This window comes from Stegodyphus dumicola, chromosome 4, assembly GCF_044657685.1.
Source record: "Stegodyphus dumicola isolate Sdum_Otavi_A_Nest chromosome 4, ASM4465768v1".
Lineage (NCBI taxonomy): Eukaryota > Metazoa > Arthropoda > Arachnida > Araneae > Eresidae > Stegodyphus > Stegodyphus dumicola.
The window spans coordinates 143,127,178-143,152,883 of NC_140771.1; the positions used below are offsets into that span (position 1 = coordinate 143,127,178).

At 32.4% G+C, this 25,706-nt stretch overlaps 2 protein-coding genes across 2 annotated transcripts in view; one reads left to right on the top strand and one right to left on the bottom strand.

The window, feature by feature from the left end:
• The window catches only part of LOC118189649 (uncharacterized), a 632,173-nt gene that overhangs the window by 346,789 nt on the left and 259,678 nt on the right, over nucleotides 1-25,706 (bottom strand). The window contains exon 3 of the mRNA XM_085815570.1: nucleotides 8,355-8,565. Within this exon, the coding sequence (XP_085671696.1) occupies nucleotides 8,355-8,535 (181 nt within the window). The 5' untranslated portion in view covers nucleotides 8,536-8,565. The remainder of the gene's footprint in view (nucleotides 1-8,354; nucleotides 8,566-25,706) is intronic.
• Nucleotides 1-25,706, top strand: part of LOC118202696 (cubilin-like) — a 406,913-nt gene that overhangs the window by 31,675 nt on the left and 349,532 nt on the right. The gene's annotated exons all lie outside the window — the stretch shown is intronic.

A 25,706-nucleotide genomic window follows, 5' to 3' on the forward strand; every position in this document is an offset into this window, starting at 1 on the left:
TTTGTTAAAGAGCTAAAAACACTTCCTTCATACGTCTTTTGTGTAACACTCAGTTCATGCAGCAAGCAAACTGGAAGGTTCCGAGCTGATCTCGCAAATGTTCGCAGTGATATTTCAATGAAACCTATTCTAAAACTTGTTTTGTCACCATAACTAACTTCCAAGCTTAAGGTGACTGACAATTAATGCGTCTCTTCCCTGCGATTGATCAAGACGATTTCACTGTTCCTCCAGCAACTTGAAGGAAAAATAGGGAATTAATGAAGAAAACGAAAGGAACTAATAAGATTTAATAAAATGCTTTATTGAATGACAAAACTGAAATGAAAGTGAAATCTGCTCAGATAGTTTGTCTCGCATGAAACCGTTTAAAGATATTTCTTATTAAATCAAAGCAGCAGGTACTTTATAATTGGGAAACTGGAAAATAAAATTATCCACATCATTGGAATTAACGGTAGAAGGCCCGTAGGCGGTGCAATGAATTTCATACGGATATACACATCTGTAACATTAAACACTAACATAAAGCGTCCTTTCAATTAAAAATAAGAAATTAAAGTTAAATATTTACTTAGATATCCAAGTTTCATCTCTGTGTATTCATAATTGTTGATCCAATAGTTCTGCAGCAGAATAAACTGTAAACTCAGAGACATAAGATAATTTTCATGAAAATACTTCATTAAATTTAATATTTATATCAATATCTTTACATTAATGTAAAATAAGATTCCTTGCAATGATTACACAAAACGAATAGCGCATGATCATTTTCTGTATATATTCTTTCACAGTTGAAATTTCTTAATATTATCCATTACACGAAGTAAAGGAAGTACTGAAATCGAGAAAATTTTAAGCTATCATATTTCAATGGAAATATACATTTTAACCGTTCCCCAATCTATTTGGACGATTTTTTGCGTGACTTCTGCACGTACGAACAGAATAAAGGCCTCTTTTTTTAAAACGGATTGTAAGATGTATACAAAATGGACTTTTATCGTAACATATGTATTGATGTATTTGTTTCAAAATGTATGTGTCATAACTCATAAACGATTAACCTTAAAACGTTGAAATTTTGTATATGGGACTGCTACAACATCTTGTTGTGCATCTCTATTTTATGTTGTAATCGGCAGTACCAAAAGTGTTATACGTACATATACATATATACACTCCCTCTCTTACCCGCCCTAAAATCCCTTTTCTGGCCTTTATTTCCACAATCTTTGGTCGTAGAACTTCCAATTATAGAACTGTTTTAAAGGGCGAAAATATTTACGTTTTGCCAATGTAAAATGAAAAAAATAATTTTCCGCAAATAACGAAATCTGACTTTTAATGCGATCCCCCGGTTACTATGTTAATATTTGGGAAAGTTTTATACTGGTTATGAGAAAATAAAATTAGAAGTTTGAATCGCGTATGACAAACATTAACGGGGATATTTGATTTCAAAATTTACAATTTTATGCCATTTCAAGGGATCGTTCTGTTAAGTTAAATTATTTCTATAAAATATACTTAAATGAAATGCAGAAAAAAATGTGTATATTTTAATAGGTCATATAAGAAAGTTATGTGGCGTCCACATAAGAATTTTCTACGACATTACAGCTAAACGCATACGTAAGCGGCACTGGGCATCAAACGATAATAAGGTTGTAGACACATTAGGTAATTTAGAAGCAGAAGACGGAAAAAGTGAGCAATGCCCTCTTCGGGAATCGAATCACGGACCTCTCTAATACGCGCCGAGCATGCTGACTACTACACTACGAAGGCATGCTAAGAAAGCGGGAGAAATTCCTTATATAATCCCCCTTTTAAAGGGCGACTGGGGATTAGGGGACTCAATCGCCAAATTCAGGTAGCGGAAACCCACCACCGTTTTAGTTCGCGCGTCACTGTAGAGACATTGGGAGGTATATTTTGAAAGAAGAAGAGATAAAAATGAGCAATACCCTCGCCAGGAATATAGCCACGGACCTCTCGAATACGCGCCGAACGTGCTGACCGCTACACTAAGAAGGCGGGAGAAATACCTTATAAAATAAAAGACATTAATTATATTTAGTATATATGCTGATGTATTTTATATTTATGCTGATATTATTAAGTTATATTTATTTTATATGCTGATAATATTGAGTTATATAGCGTTTTCTATACAGAAGAGTAATAAAAGCACACTTTAAATTTATTTGCAATAATATTTTTCACTAATAACAAAATTTTTCTGAAGGGTTCTTTATGTTTAACATTTGATACATCTAACCTATAAATCCGATTGGCTTATCTGTGGTAACGCAAAAGGTTCTTATGTTAAACTACCCAGTTATTATGATTTTGATCTGCACTATAACTTCATCTTTTCGTATTCCTCAACAGGATGCAAATTAGAAATTTTTGCTTTTAGAGTAATGTAGTATTTTAGAGTATAAGTTGAGAGTAATGTAGTATTTTAGAGTATAAGTTGAGTGTTATATGGAGTATAAGTTGTGTAGTATAAGCTGATTGTTTTGAATCTTAGAGAGAATTTCTAGCACTCGCTCACTATTTCTACCTAAAAACCAATTATTCCGACTTTTGCATTCTCTCGCAGCAGACACGTTAAGCTTAAAGGTAAAGGTAATTGAGCCAGCTTGTAGCTTACTTTATTAAATGTGTAGCCTCATATTACATTATCAAGTTTAAATTTATTTGCTGCTATTGTTTCATTTGCATTGCCATGAGATGTAGTTTTCTCTAACGCAAGTCGTACCCTTGATTTTGAAGCTCAGACCAAATAAAAAGATTGTTTTAAAACTTTCTTCAGTATTCTGTGAGCATTTCAGATATAGCGATAACTCTGTTAGCGAGTGAGCATTTCAGATATAGCGATAACTCTGTTAGTCTAGTAACGTCGTCAGTACGTAAATTTACTTAAATTGCGACCTAAGGTTCTGATTTCGGCTGGGCTTGTCACTGTTTTCAAACTCCTCTTGGCTGTGTAACTAACTCCTGAACTAATCTTAAAAGCCTGTAATTCATCATTACTCTAGGATTGGTCAAGAACGGTTCTAGCGACCTGCCAGTTGACCTTAACTTAAAGGAAAGCAGAATAAATTAAAACAGTTCTATAGGCTTTTATTAAATCTTTACATGGTGTGCAGTTCCCTCTGCTCCGATTTCAGTGCGAAGTTTGGAAATACCTCAAGAGAATGCCCTTGGATATTCACTTTCCTGACAAGATTTCGAATTGGTAATTCGCGGAAAAATGTAAATTTTTATGATCTACCGGATAGGTGACTTTTGAAACAGCTAAAGATCGGGCATTTCTCAAAACTCGGCTGAAACAAAGTAAAATCTTATCTTCTTAAATATAAAAGTAGCAAATGATGGTAACTATGTCACAGTGGTTGTTATCGTTGCACATAAAGATGAGTTAATGCAATTATACCATATGCATTTTAGGCGTAATAATGGACGTATTCAGTTTTTTGTTTTTCCAGAAGCTCCATGCTCGATTCAGAAAAAAATCATAATAAATTTTCGATAAATCTCTGCTTTTCATGATAATTTTATTTTTTTTCTTAACTAAAAATTAGACAAAAGAATATGTAATCTAACAGGAAACATGTACGTTTAAATTTTAACGCTTAACGTCAGAATTACGTCACGAACTCCCAAAGCATCTAGGAATCCAAAAGAAAATAAAAGCGGATTTTATCAAATTTAGCATCATAATAATAATTATTATTTTTTCTTTCTGCACATCACCTGCTTACATGTTTTTAGTAAAACTTCATTTCTCTCTCTGTAAATTTCTTTAAACTAAAATTCGCAGGAAATTTCGAAGAGATTTGTTTCAATCAATGGGTATTATATCTAATATTACTCGCACAAAGACGATACGTCGCAAAAACGCATCGTATAATACTGAATCCTCTCTTCACTATAGAAATTTCTGCTCCAACGGTATCAATTTCTTCCCAGCTGACAATTTTTTTCACCGCTTCATTTTTCCTTTCGAGCCAGATAGATGAGTTTCAAGCGGTTTCCAGCCAGGAAAAAATTTTCACTGGAGAGCCGGACGTAGTTTAACTTCCTCCCTTTTCTTGTTGTTTTGCTTTTCCTGCGGTTGAATTTCTACAGATATAGATGTGTGGGTCTTTCTTTCCTCAATGGCTGTATTTCACATCCGCCTTTAGAACCCCAGAAAGCAGTTTCATGGATAAAGATTCGGAATTCTTCGGATAAAGAGGAATAAAGTTTCGTTATTGTCCTGGAGATATGAAGAGGTGCGCTTGATAAAGGATGCAATTTTTTACCTCCTTAGGTGATGACGTGCATTACGCATTGTTTTATGTAAACAAATAACTCACACGAGGCAGCCGTTTGACAGTTTTAAAGTAGTCTAATTTTTCTCCTCACGAAATGGCATCTTTCTTAAAATCCTTGACTGTATATAGTCAGAAATTATACTCTTGAAATGCAGTAAAATTTATCTTCGTCGGTGGATTAGCATCACCTTATTCATCTGGAGACTTGACTGCGAATGAAAATCAAATAATAAAAATGTCAATAGTATATGTCGGAAAATCTTTTAATATCTGGTAAAAATAGAAAAAAAAGTTCTTAGTATAAATTCTTAATAAACATTTGCTGCTCGGCGAACTTAAGACAGTGGTACATCATACGTGAGGAGTCAACTTCTTTCATATTGGAAACATTTATTGAAGAATTGTTTTAAACTTTCTGTTAGAATCATTGAAGCTTTTAGATGCAATATAAGCATTATTTTTAGTTATACATTTTTCATACTTTTAAATATCAAATATAACTAATACTGCCAAAGGTAAAATGACTAATACTGGCAAAGGTAATATAACTTTTTTAAACTCATATTTAATCCTAATTTTTCCCGCGTATGTTTGGTCCAACAATGGTTTTGGGTTTTCCAAAATAAACAATCCTTATATAGAAATTTAATTGGAAGTTTCCGTTTCGTTAAAGATATCTTATTATTTCTTAGAAGAAATTTCTCTCTTAATGGGCGCAGATAGAGCAAAATGCGCAAAAGTATTAAGAAATTCCATCATTATTGAACATTGTGTGGAAATCTGAATAAAACTAAACATTTAAAATAAATCAAAAAAAGAAAGATAAATTTAAGGTTCATGCAAAATCTGTAAATTGATTCCCAAAATTAGAAAGTAATATCAAACTTTAGACTATATTATTTAATTCTTTAATTAAGTTTATGTCCTACAGAGTTTCCAAGAATTAATGGCGAAATTTTGTAAAAGCGACTTTAAAATATGTCGTAGAGTCATTATATTTTTTTAAGCAGGAGGCAGAAGTAATGAGCGTGCCCTCCCGTGAATCGAACCTGGACATGTCGAAAACGCGCAAAGCATGAATTCGATGAACGACGGATGCGAGATTAACTAACATTTTTAATACTTAACTTCATTTTAGTTATTCCTATATATGCATGTCTGGTGTAGAGGTTAGCGCATTCAGTTAGCAAAGTTTAAGATCGTTGGGTCCCCTGCCAGATGCGCAGTTATTTTTGATGTTTACCACTTCAAAAAACCTAGTGTCTACTATGTATATAGATGATATTTGTGCAAATTTTATTTCAATTTTATTTTCATAAGCTTATAAATAAAAGTATAACAATAAAATGGTATTTATTAATTTATATAGAAGTAATATGTTTTAAAAGATTGGACAAACCTGAATTAAATTTACCCAGATTAATTTTTGAATCTGCTGCCCACTAATACTGTGGCGTTCGAGATTTAAATATGTTAATATGTTTTCAAAATAACGTATAATTTAAAATTCATCTTTACTTTGAAACTTCAAGGTATCAACGTCAAGCCTAGGAGTGAAGAAGATGGTGCTAGTATTTAAAACTGGAAATATGAATCATTATATTTAGTGCTTTGAAAGTTATTTCTGTAAGAATATTATGTAAATAATTAAGAATCAATCATCAAGTATATACTTATCAAAGAAGGAAAGCCAAGAAGTTTTTTTAAGATTTGGGGATGGAAGTAAAAGCTAGATACTTTTCAAGCTGTGAAAAATTATGGAATATGCCAGATGTAGAAACTTAAACCGGTCTCTTTAATATAATGTTACATGTATTGGAATACGTTCGTTTTTCTGATATTTTCATGTAACAGACAAAAGGTGGTAATAGAAAGCTAGGCCAAACTATTAATGTGTGCCCTAACTTCTCAAGAACGGTTAAACGTATTTCAGTTGGGAGAGAATATATCAGGATGTAACTAAAAGCTTTTTATTTTTGATGCAATCAGTCAGGAATTGCTTCTTTTGCAATATGAGGTGCAGATAAAGAAGATACATATACTGCAGCACTGAATTTGGTTTTATTTTTGATGCAATCAGTCAGGAATTGCTTCTTTTGCAATATGAGGTGCAGATAAAGAAGATACATATACTGCAGCACTGAATTTGGTTTTAGGCTGGATATTAACATTGCTATTCTTGGAAAAGTAGAAACTCTTGTTTGAAACATTAGAGTATATATTCTGTAAGCTCTATATTACCTTCGGTATCATAAATATATCTATGTGGATTGATCTTTTAAGTCTAATTGAGGTAGGTACTTATTGGAAAATACAATTTTTACTAAATTTCATTTTCTTTTTTCCGCCGTTTCTAATGCTTCGGCAAAGACTTATTACCAAACCACTCGCAATTAAATGATATAACTGATGCATTTAAATTAATATTTACATTTAAAAATGTAAAAAATAATTTGACAATATATTGAACTTCTTTAAATACCTTAATCAAACAGTTTTAATAATTCAGTATTTAATATTTAATTTTAAAAAATATAATTATCAAATAATATAATAATAATTGCTAATTTTCGCCTCCCTTGAAAAGTAACATTATAGTGGACACCAAATGACCTGACCACTGAAACTGAGGTAATAAAATTAATTTAATATTTTGCTCTAATGTCCTTTAAAATCAATGTTAGAAGTTAAAATACAGTCATCCAGTGTTTTGTTCCCATTTGACCAATGCGTATATACATATTTTCAAATGTATCCTTGAAAATGTTGTATATAATTGGCGTGGCTAAATATATTTTTCTCATCGGAATATCTCTGATTTTTGTAACGTCTACTGTTGAAATTTATTTATGATACGGAGAATCAAAGCTATGGGTATAATGTCTTCTTAAAAATGTTGATTGACCGGTAATCAATGAAAGTTTCGAAATAACAATAAATCTGCCCAATTTTTTTTTAATTTGCCAGTGATTGTATATTTCTTTTACTATAGAGTTAATATATTGGATGAAAAACATGAAAAGAATTAATCAACAGTATCAGTATTAAAACCTAAAATACGTAACTAATATACAAAAATAAATTAGATTAGAGGGAAGCTAAATTCTTTATTCTAAGAACTGAGCGTGAATCTTTGTATCATTGCTCTTATCCCCCCCCCGCTTTTTCCGTTTTGCCAGATTTTGGTTCAAATGGCAATCATAAATTTAACTACTTTTACTTCTTCCTAATTCACTTACAATCCTTCATTATTAAACAATTAACGTTTTTATGCAGTAAAAATAATATTTCCATAAGCAAATAAGAATGCTTTTCGATTTGAAATGTTTTTATCAAATCTCATTTTCATAAATATAGCAAAAGATTGGGTTTTTATTATAGGAATAAAAAACTATGTTAAATATATCTATATAATTCAGTACAGATATGAAATTATTTCCCTGAATATACAATGTATAATTTTTCTGCTTTATCTACAATCTACGTTTAAAATTTCTACAATCTACATTGAACTGACTATGTCATTAAGAATACTAACTTATTTGAAGCCCAAAGTAAGAGAGAGAAATAATGCGTTTGAATCTCAGTATTTGATTGCCATCTTATTTCAAAAATGAAGTAAATTTGAAAATATGTCTTTTAACAGAATTAAAATATGTAGCAATCTTCAGCTAATGAGGTAGTACATTTAAAAATTCCCAGCGGATATTTTATTCAATTTTTTTGGATCTACAAGAGCTTTAAATAATTAAATTAATTATTTCTTCTGCTAATTATCTACATTCTGTATTCCTAAAATTATACTTGTTGAGTCTGCTGTCTGAAATGAGATAATACATAGCTCAAGTGGATAAAAGGAGGAAGACATGACATTTTCAGGTCCAAATTCAGTATTTCATATTATGTGTGAGTAAATTTATATGAACAGGAATCCTTAAAATAGAATAGGAAGATCACAAATACATTAAAGATTTTCAGATAGTAAATTACGAAGGCAATTAATTGAAAGCAGTTACTCACTTGTGCATCTGTCCGGCTCATCACTGCCATCGTAGCAATCAGGATTACCATCGCAATATCTTCCGCCGTCCACACATTGTCCAGACCCACATCGGAATTCCGTGGGTAGACATCCAATCTTTTCTACTGCAGCCGGATTCGGCACCAACACTTCAAGTACGAACCACAGAAGCAACAACATCACAGGTGTCTCAACCGTCTTGCTTCATGTCTGCAATACAAAAAGATTTGAAATCTTCAGAAAGGTGATCTAAAAAATGTATGTAAACCAAAATTTGCTATTTAAAGCAAACCAGAGTTCGCCAAATTCTTTTTGACTGTTGTGTTGTGTTAAAATATCAAGAAGCTTAAAGAACCCTTGAGGTTTTATTGATCTTTTCATATTTTACATTAAACTGTTCTTTGCGAGCTGACATTTAAAGCAGTTCAAATTTACGCAATTACAGCTCAGTGTATTATAGAAATATAAATAAACTACGTAATTATCGATCCCTCATCTAATGTTATAAATCAGTGGAATATAATAATAAATGTTATGATCTCTGAGAAAATAACTCAGATATGTGTTCGATACAGAATGGTGAGCAAGAGTACAAGGTCGTAACTTGCTCTAATTTGTTGAGGAAGAATTGAGAAGATTGGAAGCAAGTAAAGAAACATTTAATTTCATACAATGATCTTTTATACAAATTCTTCAATTGCTTAGGAATTCAGACGTATCTAATTTACAATTTCTTATCCCTGCTTTAAGTACCTAGGCACATAAGTTGCATACACATACCGAATACTCGTATTTCTAGCTGATTTCCATTTCTATAGTGTACGACTTCAGTTCATCGGTCCAACATACAATGCGTAATTTCTTCAGAATTTTTTATGAACTGTATAATGGTATGATTCTGATGCGTATTAACATTTTATCTCGATGAAAAAACGATGCTTAATGCATTTCAAATTCATCTCATTGATTTTCTATTTCGAAGATTGTTGCTATCGTATGATAATACGTAAAATGAGTTGTGAAAGTAATAGGAATGCTCATTCAATAGCATATAATTCCTTTAAGCAATGAGGATTTTATCAAACTATCAAATCAATGACATCAGGATAAGGATATATAAAAACAAGACATGTTATCGTTGTGAAGCTGCGTTTACTAGATACAATCATAAGACATTTAATAAGTTTTGTATAAAGTCCAACAAGTAGTATTCATTAAGGGGCAAAGATATTTTTGCACGTTGCGCTTTCAGTATATTAGTAATCACAACAAGAAACATCTCCGGAGTTTGGCATCAGTACTCATAATACCAAACTGCTAGAAAGAATAAATTCACACCGTGTAGTGCACAAAAATTACTCTGTCTGTTCGAAATAGCCCACAACGTCTAAGCTGTATAACACTGATAATTTATTGTCTAATGATGAAGTTTTCTGACGAGGCCCAGCTTTCGTGTGGGCCTGGTCAGACGCGATGACATACATAGATAAAAACCCTCATTTCTGGAGAAGTTAAGCAACAAGAATCATAGTAATGTTTGTAAATTTTGCAGGACTAATTTCCATAGTTTAAATGCAGTGCATAGCTGCACTAGGGCAGCTGAAGAAGGTGTTTCGAAACTAGTCCTTGAAAATTTATAAACATTACGCTTGTAGAATCACTAGTTTATTTCGAAGCAGGAGCCATGAAAAATTATCAATGCCCTTGCCGGAACTCGAACCACGGGCCTCACGAATACGCGCCGAGTATGCTAGCCACTACACCACGAAAGCATGCTAAGAAGGCGGGAGAAATACCATATATTCTCCCCCCTTTAGAGGGCAACTGGGGATTAGACCCAATCTCCAAATCCTGTTGGGGGAAAATCATCGTTCGGGAGCCACTGTAGAGACATCAGGCTATTTTTGAAAGAAAGGGAGATGCAAATTGAGCAATTCCCTTGCCGGGACTCAAACCATGGACCTCTCGAATACGCGCCGAGCGTGTTGTCCACTACACCACGAAGGCATGCTAAGAAGTCGGGAGAAATACCTTATACCCTGACTCTTGTTGTTTAACTTCTCCAATAATCGTTATTCGGCATGTTATTTTAACCTGACATACAGTCTAATGCTCTCGAGTCGATAATCGTTCCTGAGTTATCCAAAGAATACCATATTTAGTTAAATTCATTGCATGTAGCACAGCGTTGTGACTCATGATCTAAAGAGCATCATCAATAAAATATAACGCTCTTTACCATATTTTTCCATTCTTATACATGATTAGTTCTCCAGGTTCTGTGGCCCATGTATAGGGTGAGTCTAAATTGTTTTTACAAAGTAAGTTGGGTGATAGTACCCATCCAGACGAGCAAACATTACCATGTAATATAGGTTCGCAATCCACTCTGAGGGTCAGAATATCCCGGACGGATCGGTTGTGGCGGACTTGTAGCTTGGGCTCCTCACTCACCAGACTGCAGAGAGAGTCGTTGTTGCAACAGACAAAATTAACTTAACCTTCCAGAACGCGCGCTTGGCAATTTTACATGAGCACGCGCGCCTCATATTTTTACGACATCCGTTATTTTACCGTTTTGGGCACGAAAAACGACAGAAATGTGTGAATATTGATAATATATTTGTTAAGAAATAAAATATTAATCTTATTATTGCAAAATACAAATGATATCACATTCAAATATAAGTAAATTATTTTTAAGTTCTTATGTTAGTGAGATGGAAATACAATGATATATTTCATTATAGAAAATTTTAAATTTTTTATTTAATAATTATATTATAAAATCGAAGCTAATTTTAATATTCATCAAAGACAAGTATACACAATAAAAAAGGAAAACACCTTAGTAGGAAAAGAAGTAAGTTTAGCATTACTTACTTCTAAAGGAAATTTACTTTTTACTGGTTACAAAAACACACTTTAAACTAACTTGAATGTTTTTATTTATTTCTAAAAACTAGAAATAAAAGAAAATAAGGAATGGAAATCAATATTCTTCTCCCATTCAAAGGTTTCCTTGTCTTCCTTTTCTTCATCATATAATTCTTGAAGAATCCGAGCAAAATCAGCTGGTTGCACATTTCTTTTTTGGCCATGAAAACCGATATAAAATTTACAGAGCCAAATGTATTCAAATTAAAATAATACACGGTAATTAATAACAGAAAATTACAAAATATTTGAGAAGAAAAAATTTTCCCAATTTTAAAACACGACCACGCATGTGTCGTAACTGTTATGAAAAAGCTGCCAGGTAGCACAAAAGCCCAGTTAAAAAAAAGTCAAATGACTTCCTGTTGGCCCATTCCATGATGTGGGGAAAGGTAGAAATGAGGAATAGAAGACGTCTCTCAGACGTCTTTCAGACGTCAGCTTCGATATGCGAAAAATGTGCATTAAAAACTGAATTTGTCGTAAATTTTGCGCATACGCGCGTGCTGGAAGTTTAACACCAGGAATTTTCGAGCGGGTGTGCTAGTCATTCATTCGCCGGTAGGAACTGTGCAACAATACGCGTGACTTCCACTTTGGAGCACTTTCTGTTGCATTCTTCAATAACTTCCAAAGCTTTCTGTCCTTGAAAAGACTCAATGTGCTCTTCCGCTCCCTGGTTAATCGGCAATTGATTGTATCCAAAACGTAAACCATCACTTAGTTTGATATACACTTTAGATGCGTTTTATATATCGAAGTTTTTAGATATTTTTAGATATCTGATATCAAACAGAGTTAATTTGCTGCAGCATAAGATATGAAGTTTATTTTCTAAGGAAGGTTCGTTTTGCAGTAAAAGCAAAACAAGTATTGGATTCAGGAAAATATTTATTTTCTTAATTTAAATACAACTGTCTACGGTTTAAGCAATTTCCTTGTCGGCCTGAAATTTTGTCGTAACGAACAGAAAGTTTTGGTTTACCTTCCTTAAAGAACTGTAGTGCTTGAGTTGATAGCCAGATATTCATCATCATTTTCACTTCTCCAACAGTGTCATGACTTTCCTTCCGAAATTCGCCCATTTTCACTCATTGCATTGCCACTCTACAATTGACATATGTGGTGATGAATATTTCCAATTTTCATAATTTTAGGTGTTGAGAATAGGATGACAGTTGGTATTTAATAGTAGACGGGGAGTTCATTTTTTTTTAAACACTTTTAACCTCACATTACTTGGTCTATAAACTAACATCATGATAGTAATCGAATTCTGCACGAAGAATGTTGGAACCGGTCCTTGCAATCATACTCATGTATGAGTGAAATTTCAAACGGACTTTGGAGAAATCTTATATGCATTTTATAGTTTATTTAATATTTCAGGAGCATGATAATTTTATAGATAAATTTATATCTACTGCTTTATAAATTACATGTTCAAATGACGGCGAGAAGTCTGTGTTTGAATTCAAGTGCATATTACTTTTCCGAAATTCGAGTAAAGAGAAATAACAATCCTTACAACCCGAATGCTAATCAATAAAATATTACCTCATGCATAGCATTAATTAATTATAATTTTGCTTTTAGTAAAAAAAATGAAACATAGACTCGCAAATAAAATACGACAAATTTAAAAATAAAATAAGAGAATTTCAGATAGATCATAAGCATTTTTTAAATTGTTTTTCTGAAACACTTATCGTCATCAGTTATTCAAGTAAATACATTTATTTTTAAGTGTATTTCTTTAATAACTATTCCACTTATTTCTGGCTCGGAAGCAGCGGGTAATAGCCATTTAACTGCGATGAAGCGTAACTTTTATTGGTAACTTCCATTTCTGACTGCTACAATTAATTATCCTTTACGAAGATTGCTCTTACGTCGGAAAATTTCCGAGATATCGTAGCTAAAATATCGATTCGAGAAAACATCGCCCAGGAAAGCAAAGCAGCTGCAGAGAGAGAAAGAGCATGAGCCCTTAATGGAAAAGTTCGCTCGGTAACTCTCAACCTGAAGAAAGCTGGAAAAATGGAACTATGTCTTTTCGCTGCAGCAAATGGAAAATGCCGAGCCGCTTTAATTTGCCGATAATTTCTGGAAACACGAGTGGCGACGAATCAGAGCCTAATTAAATAAAGACTTTTAATATCGTTTTCCGGACTCTACGATAAGAATGGAATGCCGATAGCAAAGCGGACGGAGAACGAAAAAGGAAAAAAGGAAAATACAAAAAGGAAGACTAATTCGGATAAAAAAGCACGCAATATAATAGCAGAATTTTTCAAATGCCTATTGTTATTACGATATAACGTAATGAGAACTTCATCTCAATTATCAGAAATTCCTGTTAGAAAAGGAACTGAGAGCAAAAGTGGAAATGTTCGCTAAAGCTAGGCTGAAAGGCACAGATAAGAAAGGCATTAGTAATAAAACTTAAGATACTCTTTATAAAACACGAAATCCTGTAAATAATTATAGAAGAAAAGTTGTTTTTCTTTCTTTTTGTAAAATATTTTTCTTTAATTTATCAGGATTTGCTTTTATAATTACATATCAAATTTCAGTACATAATATGATAAGCTACGTTTTACATGAACTACAATATCATTATTTAAAGTTACATGTATTAAAATATCATCTATTTAACATGTTTGCATACCAGATTTTTTTTCAAAATTTTGTACGGTTGTGTTTCTTATTTATTCATTTATTTATTTAACGCATTTTAGGTAATTGCATGCTTTTGTAATTCAATGCATTCACGTGTTTAGGTCAAGTATTAATTCACATAATTTTTAATTCCGAGCCAACTGACGCTAGAATTGTAAAACTTTCTTAGAACCGAATACATGGACAGAAATTCATGTACCTAGCGCTGGAAAATACGCTGACTTTTTACCAACTTGGCGATATTCTAGAAGCTTCCTGAAACTATATTTTCGAAGCCTAAAATTATTTTTTCTAGAAGTTTCTGCTGAATCTTTTACTTTGGAAAAAGAACAAATTCAAGTCTTTTACGAGCCGTAATTTAAGTTCTGTTAGAAAAAATTTATAGTTTGCTGTGGTACTAGTTTTAAAGCTTATGAATACTGCTTCAGATTTTGACAGCGATTTTCTAATATGCGATATTCTTTGTGACTGCTTGGAATTACCTTGAAATTTTGATTTCTGAATGTGTTAAGCTGTTTTTAGCACTTATTATCTGAAACAGATAAATTTTCACGGCTTACTTTTAAGGCAGTCAAATACTTTTCGTTCTTGCAATCTAAGAATATTTATTTCCTCAATGGATAAAATATATTTTTTCTTATATTATATATCTTGAAACTTACTGTTAAGGATATTAAAAAACTGTTCTTCATTTAATGACATCTTTATTTATTTGGAAATTTCAATTTGGTTCCAGGTATGGTACTTTCAAAGAACGGTGAGAAATTGATTAAAAATTTAACATGAATATCAAAGAATTACGGATATATATTTTTTTAACTCCGAGAATCTCAATTTTTCACTTTGGTCTCACTTTCGACGCAGCAAATCTTCCACGATACCTTGAGCAGCTTCCTTTTTATAAAAAAGTAACTCATTAATAGTACTTTAAGATCTGTCTCGTGTTATTATTATGTCTTCTAACGCGAGCAAAATAAATTTATCAGCCATAATGAAACTAAACGTATCTAGCTAACAGATGAAATCTGATACAAACATGAATCTGTGCATTCCAAAGTATGCATGTACAGAGGGTATATACATATTTTTAGAGCGATTTCGATAAAGAATTTTAAAAAAGAAAATGTATTGGAATACAAATTTCTGGCAACAGTTGATTATTTGGCTGTGCGAAATATCTTCTTCTATATTTAAATTTATTCTTCTTCCAAACATTCTATTGTAACCAAGCTGTGGATTAAAGAATACGTTTTTGAGCTTTCCGAACAGAAATATTCATATTCCATACATCAAAAACGTTGAAAATGCAAGCTATTGAAATTTCTAAGTACAAAATAAGCAACATTAGTAATTGGAAAGGGTAAATCCTCAGTCCTTTTTTTTTCTATACATAGAAAGAAGACTCCAAACGAATACCAATAAAAGATGTAAATAAGTACTATTTCTAAAGAAAATTCGTTGATAACAAAACAAAATCCGCCGTTACAAAAATAACTTGTGAAGGCTTTAAATACATCTTTAGCAACAATAAATAAAATAATAAATCAAATTTTACAACTTAAAGCTAAAACATATAATGTTCACCAGTGCTTACAGAAGCACGTGGCTCAACGCAAGATTTGTAGAACCCTATATGGAAACTATCCAGCAGGACATAAATGGAAATGCGACGATTCGTGAAGCATGGAGGTTTACCTAAATGACTGCAACAAAACGTTGTATTTATTATATAAAAACGAAGAGAAAAAAATTATAATCCTGGTTTCGTCATTGGCAAAGAAAGCCGCGAAGAAAGGGATTTATGATTGCCGCAGGATTCTCTTGCAATGGGAAACAAACGCTAAAAAGGAATAGTGAGAAAAACGTGTTAAAATAAACTCAGCATACTATCAAGATAACATTTTAACTTCGGTTAATGACAAAAAAAAAATCCTTTTTTTTTTAATGCTAATGTCTTTCAAGAATGAAACTTCATGAAGACAAAGCATTTCATACTTTGAAACGTGCCACTCCATTCCTTGAAAAAGTGAAGTCTCGTATAAGTGTTGAAAATGTGCATTTTTAACGTATTTCTGCGACATTTCCTGATGTTTTGCCTGTGGAATATTGCACCTCTGCTCTCTTGAAAAGATCTCTTTCTAAGCGGAAACACCCTACGATTGTTGGTGTGGTGGTGTGGTGTATTTAATTATGGCAAAGCTCACTAGGGCTATCTGCCTAAGGGGAGGAATGCCTTCGTGGAGGACTTTCTAAGGGAAACTGGCTCGTATACACGTTACACATTGGGAAAACCACGAAAACACCCATGCAGCCAGCCCGTTCGCGGGATTCGAACCTCGGACCGAACTACCAGTGTTCAGCGACATTACCGCTCGGCCGCTGGTGTGCCCACCCTACGATTGATGGACTCTGTAAAGTAGTGAAAGAGAAATGGAAATCAGCACCTCTGGAAATTTTACGAAAAGCCCTTCTATCATGGAAATCACGATGCAGACTAGTCCAGAAAAAGTCTATCAGATCGGGCATTCAGAAAAGGGTGTTTTACAATTTAAGCATTAATTAAAAGGCCCCGAAATTGTTCTAAAATGTATAAACATCTTCTGTAGATACTGAAATTACTTTTTAATTTAGGAAAATAATTACTACTGTCTACATACTATATTCAAACTTAAGATGAAGAACTGAAATTGAAAATTATGGGCAGTGCATTGGCAACGTTTATTATTTATATGTATTATGAGTTGTCATCTCTGATATACTAATTTAAAAAAAAGCTTAAAAGCTCCTGTACATATAAAAGTTTGCTATTTACCTATTTGATTAAGTACTTAGACTGATTAGTTAGACGCCTGAGAATGAAAAGAAAGCAAAATTTATTGCTTTGATAATAATTAAACACAAAACCTAAATAGAGAAAAGTGAAATCTCAATGGATACACAGAATATTAAACAAAACTTGCCCATCAGTCCAATGAACTTCTAATAATAGAATTACTTTTCTTTTTATCTTATTTTGCATTTCGTTCTTTCGCAGTACCTCTTTAGCACTTCCGCGGTAAATTAAGTAAAAATATAAAACGAAAAGAACAAAATGCTATACCAGCACTTTGTGAAGTACAATGAGCAGTTATTAAGTATGTGTCTTAGAGATTAGGATGTATAGGGCTATTATTTAACTCGTTCGATATTGATATCCAGAGACAGCAGCAAGTATGTTTCGATGAGACTTTAACGGTTGAAGTGAAGTTCACTATTGACTTCAAATTTGCTTACCTCAATTCTAAAATACAAAAAGAAAACATCAAATATCTGCATTGCTTTCACCGTCAAAAGACGTTGCTTCAAATAATGCATTTTCTGAGAAATACCGTTTTTAAATTAAAGGTATGTATTTAGTTGACAATTTAAGTAAACTTATTTGACAATTTAAAGTTATAAAATCATGATTTCAAGTAATACTATTGACCAAACCGACTTATTAATCTGAAAAATCTTTCACCAAATTGATATATTTTGCCTTATTCAAGATGTAACTTCTAGCTGATTTTGAAAATGATATCAAAAGCAAAGGACTACAGACCCGCTTATCCCGAGCTGATGATCTACGCAAAAAGATGTTTGACAGGAAAAGAATTTAATAGATTCTTTATAGAAGCTAATAAGCATGTAATAAAGAAACATGTCATAAACATTTTAGATTAGCTATTATGCATTTTTTCACTCATTCTACTTTAATTAAAGACGCTTATTTAAAGAAGGCATTAATTATTTCTGTTGGACCCTATACAGTAAAATAGACTGAGTTTGCTAAAAATAGGAGATTTCGAATATATTCCATTCTCTATGAATAGAATGGTATTATCTAATACTTCTACCAAGATTAATTTTAAAAATACAGGATATGTTGCTATGCAGTACTCGGATAAAACTAGTTATATATTTTACCCGTCTCTACATGCAGTGTTAGTTAAAATTAAAAGGTAATTGGAAAAAAATTATATTTACTGATTAAAATTTTCAACCAATGTTATGTATATTTGTGTCTAATGTAGCTAATCTTTAAGTCTAATGATGTGATTATTTGTATTAATCATCTGCAACTAAATACATAACTAGATTTCTGAGCATAACCTGGTAGAGTTATTATTATTTTAAGCAACAATTTATTTATATTTTCAGCTTTACTATCGCTTTTCCTTTCCATTTCCTCAATAGAATGCAAATCAATTTGAGCCCTATAGTTGTGCTTGAAGATGTAGCAAACATACTCTTACGAATTTTGTACATATGTAAATAAATTTAATAAATAATTCTTCTACAATATAAAATTTTACGTGAAATTATAGTATCCCTTATATAATGTAATATGAAGGCTTCGAGACAGCAAAGTTCCGCCGGAAAAGTACAATTACAGAGGCAAGTCTACTTTACATTGAGTTAAATGGCTATCTCGCTAAACTGGCGAGATGTCGCCAAGCTGGGGATGATTTGGACGATTATATTTTTTCCTCCAAATTTAGCACGAAATCGCATAAAATAGCCAAACCTTGAGACTTTTTGCGATTTTTGGGTCGGACCCATGTATAACTGTAATTTGTACAGTAATTGATCCCACTGCTGAGTCCAAAAATTGTTACGTCGCAAGGGTTCATAATGGATTAAATGCAAACAAAACCGATGATAGCTTGATAAAAATTTATTTTCCCAAAAGAAACACGTTACATCTCTGAAACCTTTCACAAAACTACTGGTACAGCCCTTCTTAGGAATATTCAAACTACAAAGAACGTTAAACACAAATAATGCAAAGCTCCCCTAAAGAGCAAAGCTCACATGGCAATAATTCAATATTCCAGTGTCAACTCTGAACTAAAAACTGAGAACTGATGCTCTTATACAATTTTCTCTCTGCCTTTTAGCTATTCCGAGAAATGGAATTTAGTGGAAATTTCTCGTCGGCCAGGGGAAAATTATGTAAGACCGGAGGGAGTATAATTTCTCAGCTTTTAGTTCAGAGTTCACTTCAGAATATTTAGAGCTCTTTAGATGCGCTTTGCATTGCGTTGTGTTTAACATTCTTAGTAGTTTAAAGCGTTACTATTGATTGTGCTCTGCGATACTAAGAAGAGCTATATGAGTTGTTTTATGAAAAGTTCCAGAACTGTAATGTGTTTCTTTTGGGAAAATAAATTTTATCAAGCTATCACCGGTTGGTTCTGTGAGCATTTAATCCTATGCGAGACCCGTACGCAAGTATCAATACGTTACAAAATTTCTGCTTTATATACATTGACATACCGGATCGGAAAATGACATTATGTCGTAGAATGTCGTTGAGTTTCAACTTTTTTGGGGGGCCTAGTGCGCTTTCTTTGTTCGCTGAATAGCTATCCTTAATACTTTAAAATCTTGCAGCTTATTGTTTGTAATCTTCAGAAAGTTTCTGGGACCAGTTATCATGACATACCATTCATTTTATAAATGCCGGAAATTCTCTCCAGAATAAAAATATCTTTGATGGCCTTTTTCTTTATCATTGTTGCAACTTCGACATTTAAACAATATCCAATTTCAGTATCCAAAAGCGCCGCCATAAAAAAATGACATTTTGATTTCAAGTGTCCTTGAACCTGTAATAAAATTTAAAAGGGAGAGTATGTAAGGTATTTTCACTCTCCTTTCCACATATGTCTTACGAAATACGAAATCCCAGACATCCTTCTCCTATCATAGCGGAGATTCAGGACACGCTCGAGCAGGACATTGTCGAGCGTTCGTCGACAATGAATATCCTCATATCTTGGATAAAGGCACATGCTGGCATTCAAGGTAATGAGGAATCCGACAGGCTAGCAAAAGAAGCAGCTCACAATATCGATGCACAATGCGTAATTACCAAACTCCCGTGGTCTCACCTTAAAAAAGTGACAAGGACAGCAGCTCAGCACCAGTTGCAATGGGAATGGGACTCTACCGAACAAAGCAGGAAGACCTATATTATCATAAATTTTCGCTCGATCGTCTCGAGTCATCCCACAAATAACGAGATTTGTGACGGGACACGGGCCTTTCCCCTCCTATTACTATGAGAGAGGAATTGTTGTGTCTGTGAATAAGTTGTGTCTGTGGAGGCATTGGTATACCAGACCATTACTTGACCCAATGCCCTCTAACCGCACAGTGGCATGTGCAACTTCCGGAACAGGCAACTTCTCATAAGCGTTATCTGATCAAACAGCCAGCATTTCGCATCAAAATATGCAAGATAATGCAGAAACTGGAGGAATTGGGAACAGATTTGTGCAGTGTGGAGTAGTTCCGTGTCAATCTGTCTTCTCTCTCTCTCTCTTCTATCTTTTTATTTATTTATTTATTTATTTTTTATTTTATTGTATATATTATGAAACATGTATTTATTACGGCCCACTGTATATATTATGAAACATGTATGTACTATGGCCAATGAAAATTATTATGAACTATGTATGTATTATGTAACAGGCTCAATATATTATGAAACATGTATGTACTATGGTCAATGAAAATTATTATGAACTATGTATGTATTATGTAACAGGCTCAATATATTATGAACTATGTAAGCAAGTATGAACTATGTAAGCAACTATGAACTATGTAAGCAACTATGTACTATGTAAGCAAGTATTATGAAAGATCTATGTATTATGAACTACTTGTATATAAGCATATACTATGAACTATGTAACTATGTAAGCATATATTATGAACTATGTAACTATAAGCATATGTTATGAACTATGTAAACATGTATACAGGACCAATGTATGCCCTTACAGGCCCCATGAGATGTTGCCCCGGATAGTTGCGGAACCTGGACTAGACCCGATTAATCTTAATGTAAGCAAGTATGGGTGTCCAGATTCTGCTCTCAACTCAACTCTCCTTTCCGCATGCAATTGGAAGCCTACTCGACGCGTATTCGAGAGGTCCATGTTTCGAGTCACTGCAAGGGCGTTGCATATTTTTCACGGCTCCTGCTTCAAATAACCTAATGATTCCATATACTTATTATGCCCACTTCGTCTATCAGAAGTTCAATTTTAAGTATATAATTCTGAATTGTAAATTTCTGACTATCAATCAGCTACACTTCAGAAAGATTAATATTAGATTTGATATATCTAATATTAATCTTTTTATGTATCTGATATTTATATATTTAATATATCTAATATTTATATATACGAAATTATTTTTATACCTGCCACTAAATACTCTCATCTCAACAGTACCATTTTACCTTCTGGAGTTAAACTTGTATATTTTAAAATTAGAAAATATAGAATAAATATGAAATTAAATAAAATTTCCTAAAAATTTAAAATAATTATTCTAGATTGTTATGTGAATAAAACTATGTTTATGGTCCTGATAACTGAGAATTATCTAATTTTAATCATTCAAGTAAAATTATCTGTGGGATGTTTCTATATTTCATTTACCTCATGTGAAAACGGTAAATATTACATAACCGAACAATGACAGATATTCATGGTACAATAATATTAGTGATTCATTTTGTAACAATGGAAACACATAAAGAAAGAATCTGCCAAAGCAGCCCAAGCAGAAGTAGGAAATAAATCAGCTCCAACTATGCGATTATTAGAGCGTGATAATCGGATGAGTAAATCGTCGATCTTGCTTTACTTTTGCAGATCATTGACTGTAGCCACTGATCGGTCGTGTTGTGTTTAATTAGCTCTCTAGGTGGGGAGCACATTCTGTGCAGAAAGAAAGAATAATATCCCTATCCGCTTATTCGTTTACGAAAATAAAATGACAATGAGGGATATTTGTATATATTTCATAAGCAGAATCCTCAATGATTTGTTCCAATATTTAGCTATCAGTCTGTTTAAAAGTTCGAGTAATTCACTTGACAAAATACAAAAAAAAAAAAAAAAAAAAGAGATCAAGTCTCATATATCAGTATAAAAATTTAAAATAGCATATAGAATATAACTGAAATCAAAATAGCACATAAAGTATTCAGAATAGCATATAAAATATAACTATTTCGCTATAAAGTATAACTGAAAGAAAACACTCTACCGTTGTTGATTTTTTTATATATTAATAAAACTTGTATTTCTTAGAACATCAATGTATTTATGTTAAAACCACGGAGTTTAAAACATTAAATTTAAACGTTCTGAGCTAAAAATACATTATACATGTCTTAAAAAATTATCATTATTATTGAAAATTGATTATATCTTTTTAAAGCGTTCAGATGTTTTTGGTGGTGTTACGTATGAACTATATATAAACCTATGAACTATTTTAAATTCTGAGAGTAAATCAAAGACTTTTATGCCGCGTGCATCAGTAACAGATCGTCGATTGCAAGGCTATGATGATGATTGATGGTCTAAGCTGAAAATAAGAAATAGAAGCTAAGATGAAGAACTTTACGTAAGGTAACACAAGAGTTGGAAGAATAAGCTGCAGCTGTTTATAACATAAAAAATATACAGAAAGTTTTTAAAAAATTATGTTTGCTAGCTTGATAAGCAATATACTGCTATAATTTTATGGATACATTTTAGTATTCTATACTTCAGGGACTAACAAAGTTTTCGGAATGTTTCCGCCAAGCAAAATGTATGTTTAAAGCTTCACATTGTGTAATGTAAATGTTAGAAGCCTGATATTCTAATCAATTGAAATTTTCCATTTTAGAAAAAAAATACAAACAGTAAACAATTGCCTTTATATAATTATTTCTGCTTAAAATTATTTAAGAAGAAATGCGTATTTGTCATATTTATTCATAAAGAAATCTAAAATCTTAATGTGTCCTTAATTTGTTTAATTTTATATATTTCAAGGAACATGTTGAATAAAAGCATATATTTAACATTAGTGTGCTTATATTACAATATATTATCGCAGTCATTCGGTATAAAAATATATTAAGATTTTATACATATTCCTGAATCTTGGGAAATTAACGTAACAAGACATTTTCACGACAATTTCCTGGCAGCATCTCTTCGTCATCATAAAATATGATTCGAATACTTTCACTAGTGATATAATGAAATGAAGTTCTCCCTCCGCTCTTATAAGAAAATATATGATAAATGCTTTCCCGCTCCCAACATCAAAGCATTTTCCCTCCTAAATTTTTATTAAATGATTACTTTTCAAATTCAATATGCGAAAATATAAAATATTACTGTGCATATATTTCAAAACCATTGAACATAATAGCAAGTGAAATCTAAAGAGACATAGTATAAAATTACTTGTAAAATATGGAAAATGCAAACAGTCTGAATTTTTATATTAATAATAATCAACTAACTATCAGTTATAATTTTTTACCTAAATTTCTTTTTATTTTTTAGAAAGAATGCCCATGCAGGCAGCCGTTATATCCTGAATCATATCTCGGTCGAACTGCCACTGTTTAATAGCATTATCCATGCAACCCCGGTTGAGATCATATTCTATCCAATACAAATATTTTTACCGATTTATAAAAATAATGTATTACATGTGTGCATGGGGGGTATTTAGCACAGAGTATTTATTACTAACACAATTTGGAATAACATGAAATAACGTAAATCGAAATACTCGTCCAATTTAGCTAAAAATTTCATAAAATGAAATGCTTTTGGTAAATTATATTTGTTTTAGTTGGATAGAATTTAATTCAAAAAACATTCGTTGCGGAAACAATCTATAAATTGGTGTCATTAAAAATAAATCTAATGTCCAATATTAATTCCAGCTATAATACAGGGTTGGCATAAATGATTCATTCGTTTTCAAAAGTATTTTATGTACACGCATGAAAGATATATGAAAATAACCACAAACTCAACAAGTTCATTCAAATATTCAGTATGTGCCCCTTTGGTGAGACACACGTCCAGACGATAATAAAGCTCATTCCATACATTTTGTAGCATTGTTGTTCAGATTTTTGTCGTGTCAACTGACCAGATGTTCGGAATACGATAAAATACTGTGTGGAAGATATTGCATCAACGGTCGTATTTCAAACCGTATCATGTGTAGCTCCTGCGACAATTAAAGCCGAAGGATTACTCCCATCGACTAGATTTTTGTGTCAACAAGCAAGAAGCATTGAAGGAAAGATTTCGCCACCAAGTTGATATTTAGCGATGAAGCAACATTCCACTTCTCAGGGAAACTTGGTGAAATAATAAAAAATACTTGTTGAGTTTGTGGTTCCTTTCCTATATTTTTCATTATGTGTAACGGTAATACTTTTGAAAATATAGCCTTTGCAAAATGAATGAATGACTTATGCTAGCCCTATATAACGAGGTAAGGATGTATGTCACAGTTACCGGCAGAACTTCGTTTTATGTTTCATTTACTAACATTCGTTACTAATTATTTTCGTTACGAAACATTTTATTTTTCAGATTTAATCAGAAAACTCAGATATATGAAAAAAGTGTGTTGCAATTCGAAGTATGTTAGTCTTCCGAATTTAGTCAAAAAACTCGGAGACTCAAATGGAATGGGTTGCCACTGCCTGAATAAAAAAGCGTTTATCTTCCTCGCGGTAGTGTTTTTCATTCATCAGAACGTAAGATTAATTTTTCTCTCAAATGCATTCTATTATTAATTAACAAATTATGCAATTTAAGAGCCATAAACTCAAATTTACATTTTATTACATTATTTATTTCAGTTACTATTACGTACTAAGTGGACATGTGAAATTACTCTAGCTGAGTTCATTAAAATTGTCCGTATATATAAAGAGGAGAGTCCATTCATTTGTTTGTGTAAGCGTGTTGAATTCATAAAATATGGTTTTATACCAATCCTGACGAAATCCTGAACCCTTAACCTTCAAAATAAGACGAAAATCGCAATTTACATAAAATTTCTAAACCATACTATGCGAGGTATACACTCAGAATTTTTATGCTAGAGCGCTGCTCTCAGGGCACTCCTCTGAGATTTATATCACCGTTGTTGCGTTCGCGCTGTCAGTGGAAGTCATCCAAATTAAACAAAAAAATTATATACTTTTTTTTCCAAAACTTAGAAATCAATATCTCCACACAGTTTAATTTTGAAATCACGACGCCTATCTTAGGTTCACTTCACCGTTGTAGCGTTACAGCTATCATTTCTTATTAAAGTCGTTAGAGTTAGATGGCAACGATTATATTACTTTTTAGAACAGATTACTTTTAGATTTAATTACTTTTAGTCATTTGATTACTTTTTAGTGTAGAACTCTTCACAACAGTGCAGAGCCTTTGAAGCAGAATTTAAGAGCGCTCTCTATCAGTTTTTCGTAAATATTTCGCAAACACTGAAGAAATTGAACAAAGTAGGTGATGATTTTTCTAAAGCTTATTTGCAAAAAACAACTTAACGATAACGAAGCAAGTAATGCAAATACTGGCGTTCTTACTAAAACCGTTACAAGGGGTAGTGCTAGTTCTAACATTTTCTACAGTTTTGTTTGAGCTTGGTAAAATTTTACGCAATTCACCTGAACTAAAATAAGAGAAAAGTTACTGTTCACTTGAGATTCTAAAAAGCTACCCTCATCCCCTTAAAAAAAGCGTTTTCACTCTGCGAAGACGGTATGCTATTGTGGCATACTGCAATATAATGCTTGTTACTTAAATTAGGATGACGTACTAGAATATACCGAGGTAGATGCAGTGTGTCCTAGGTAC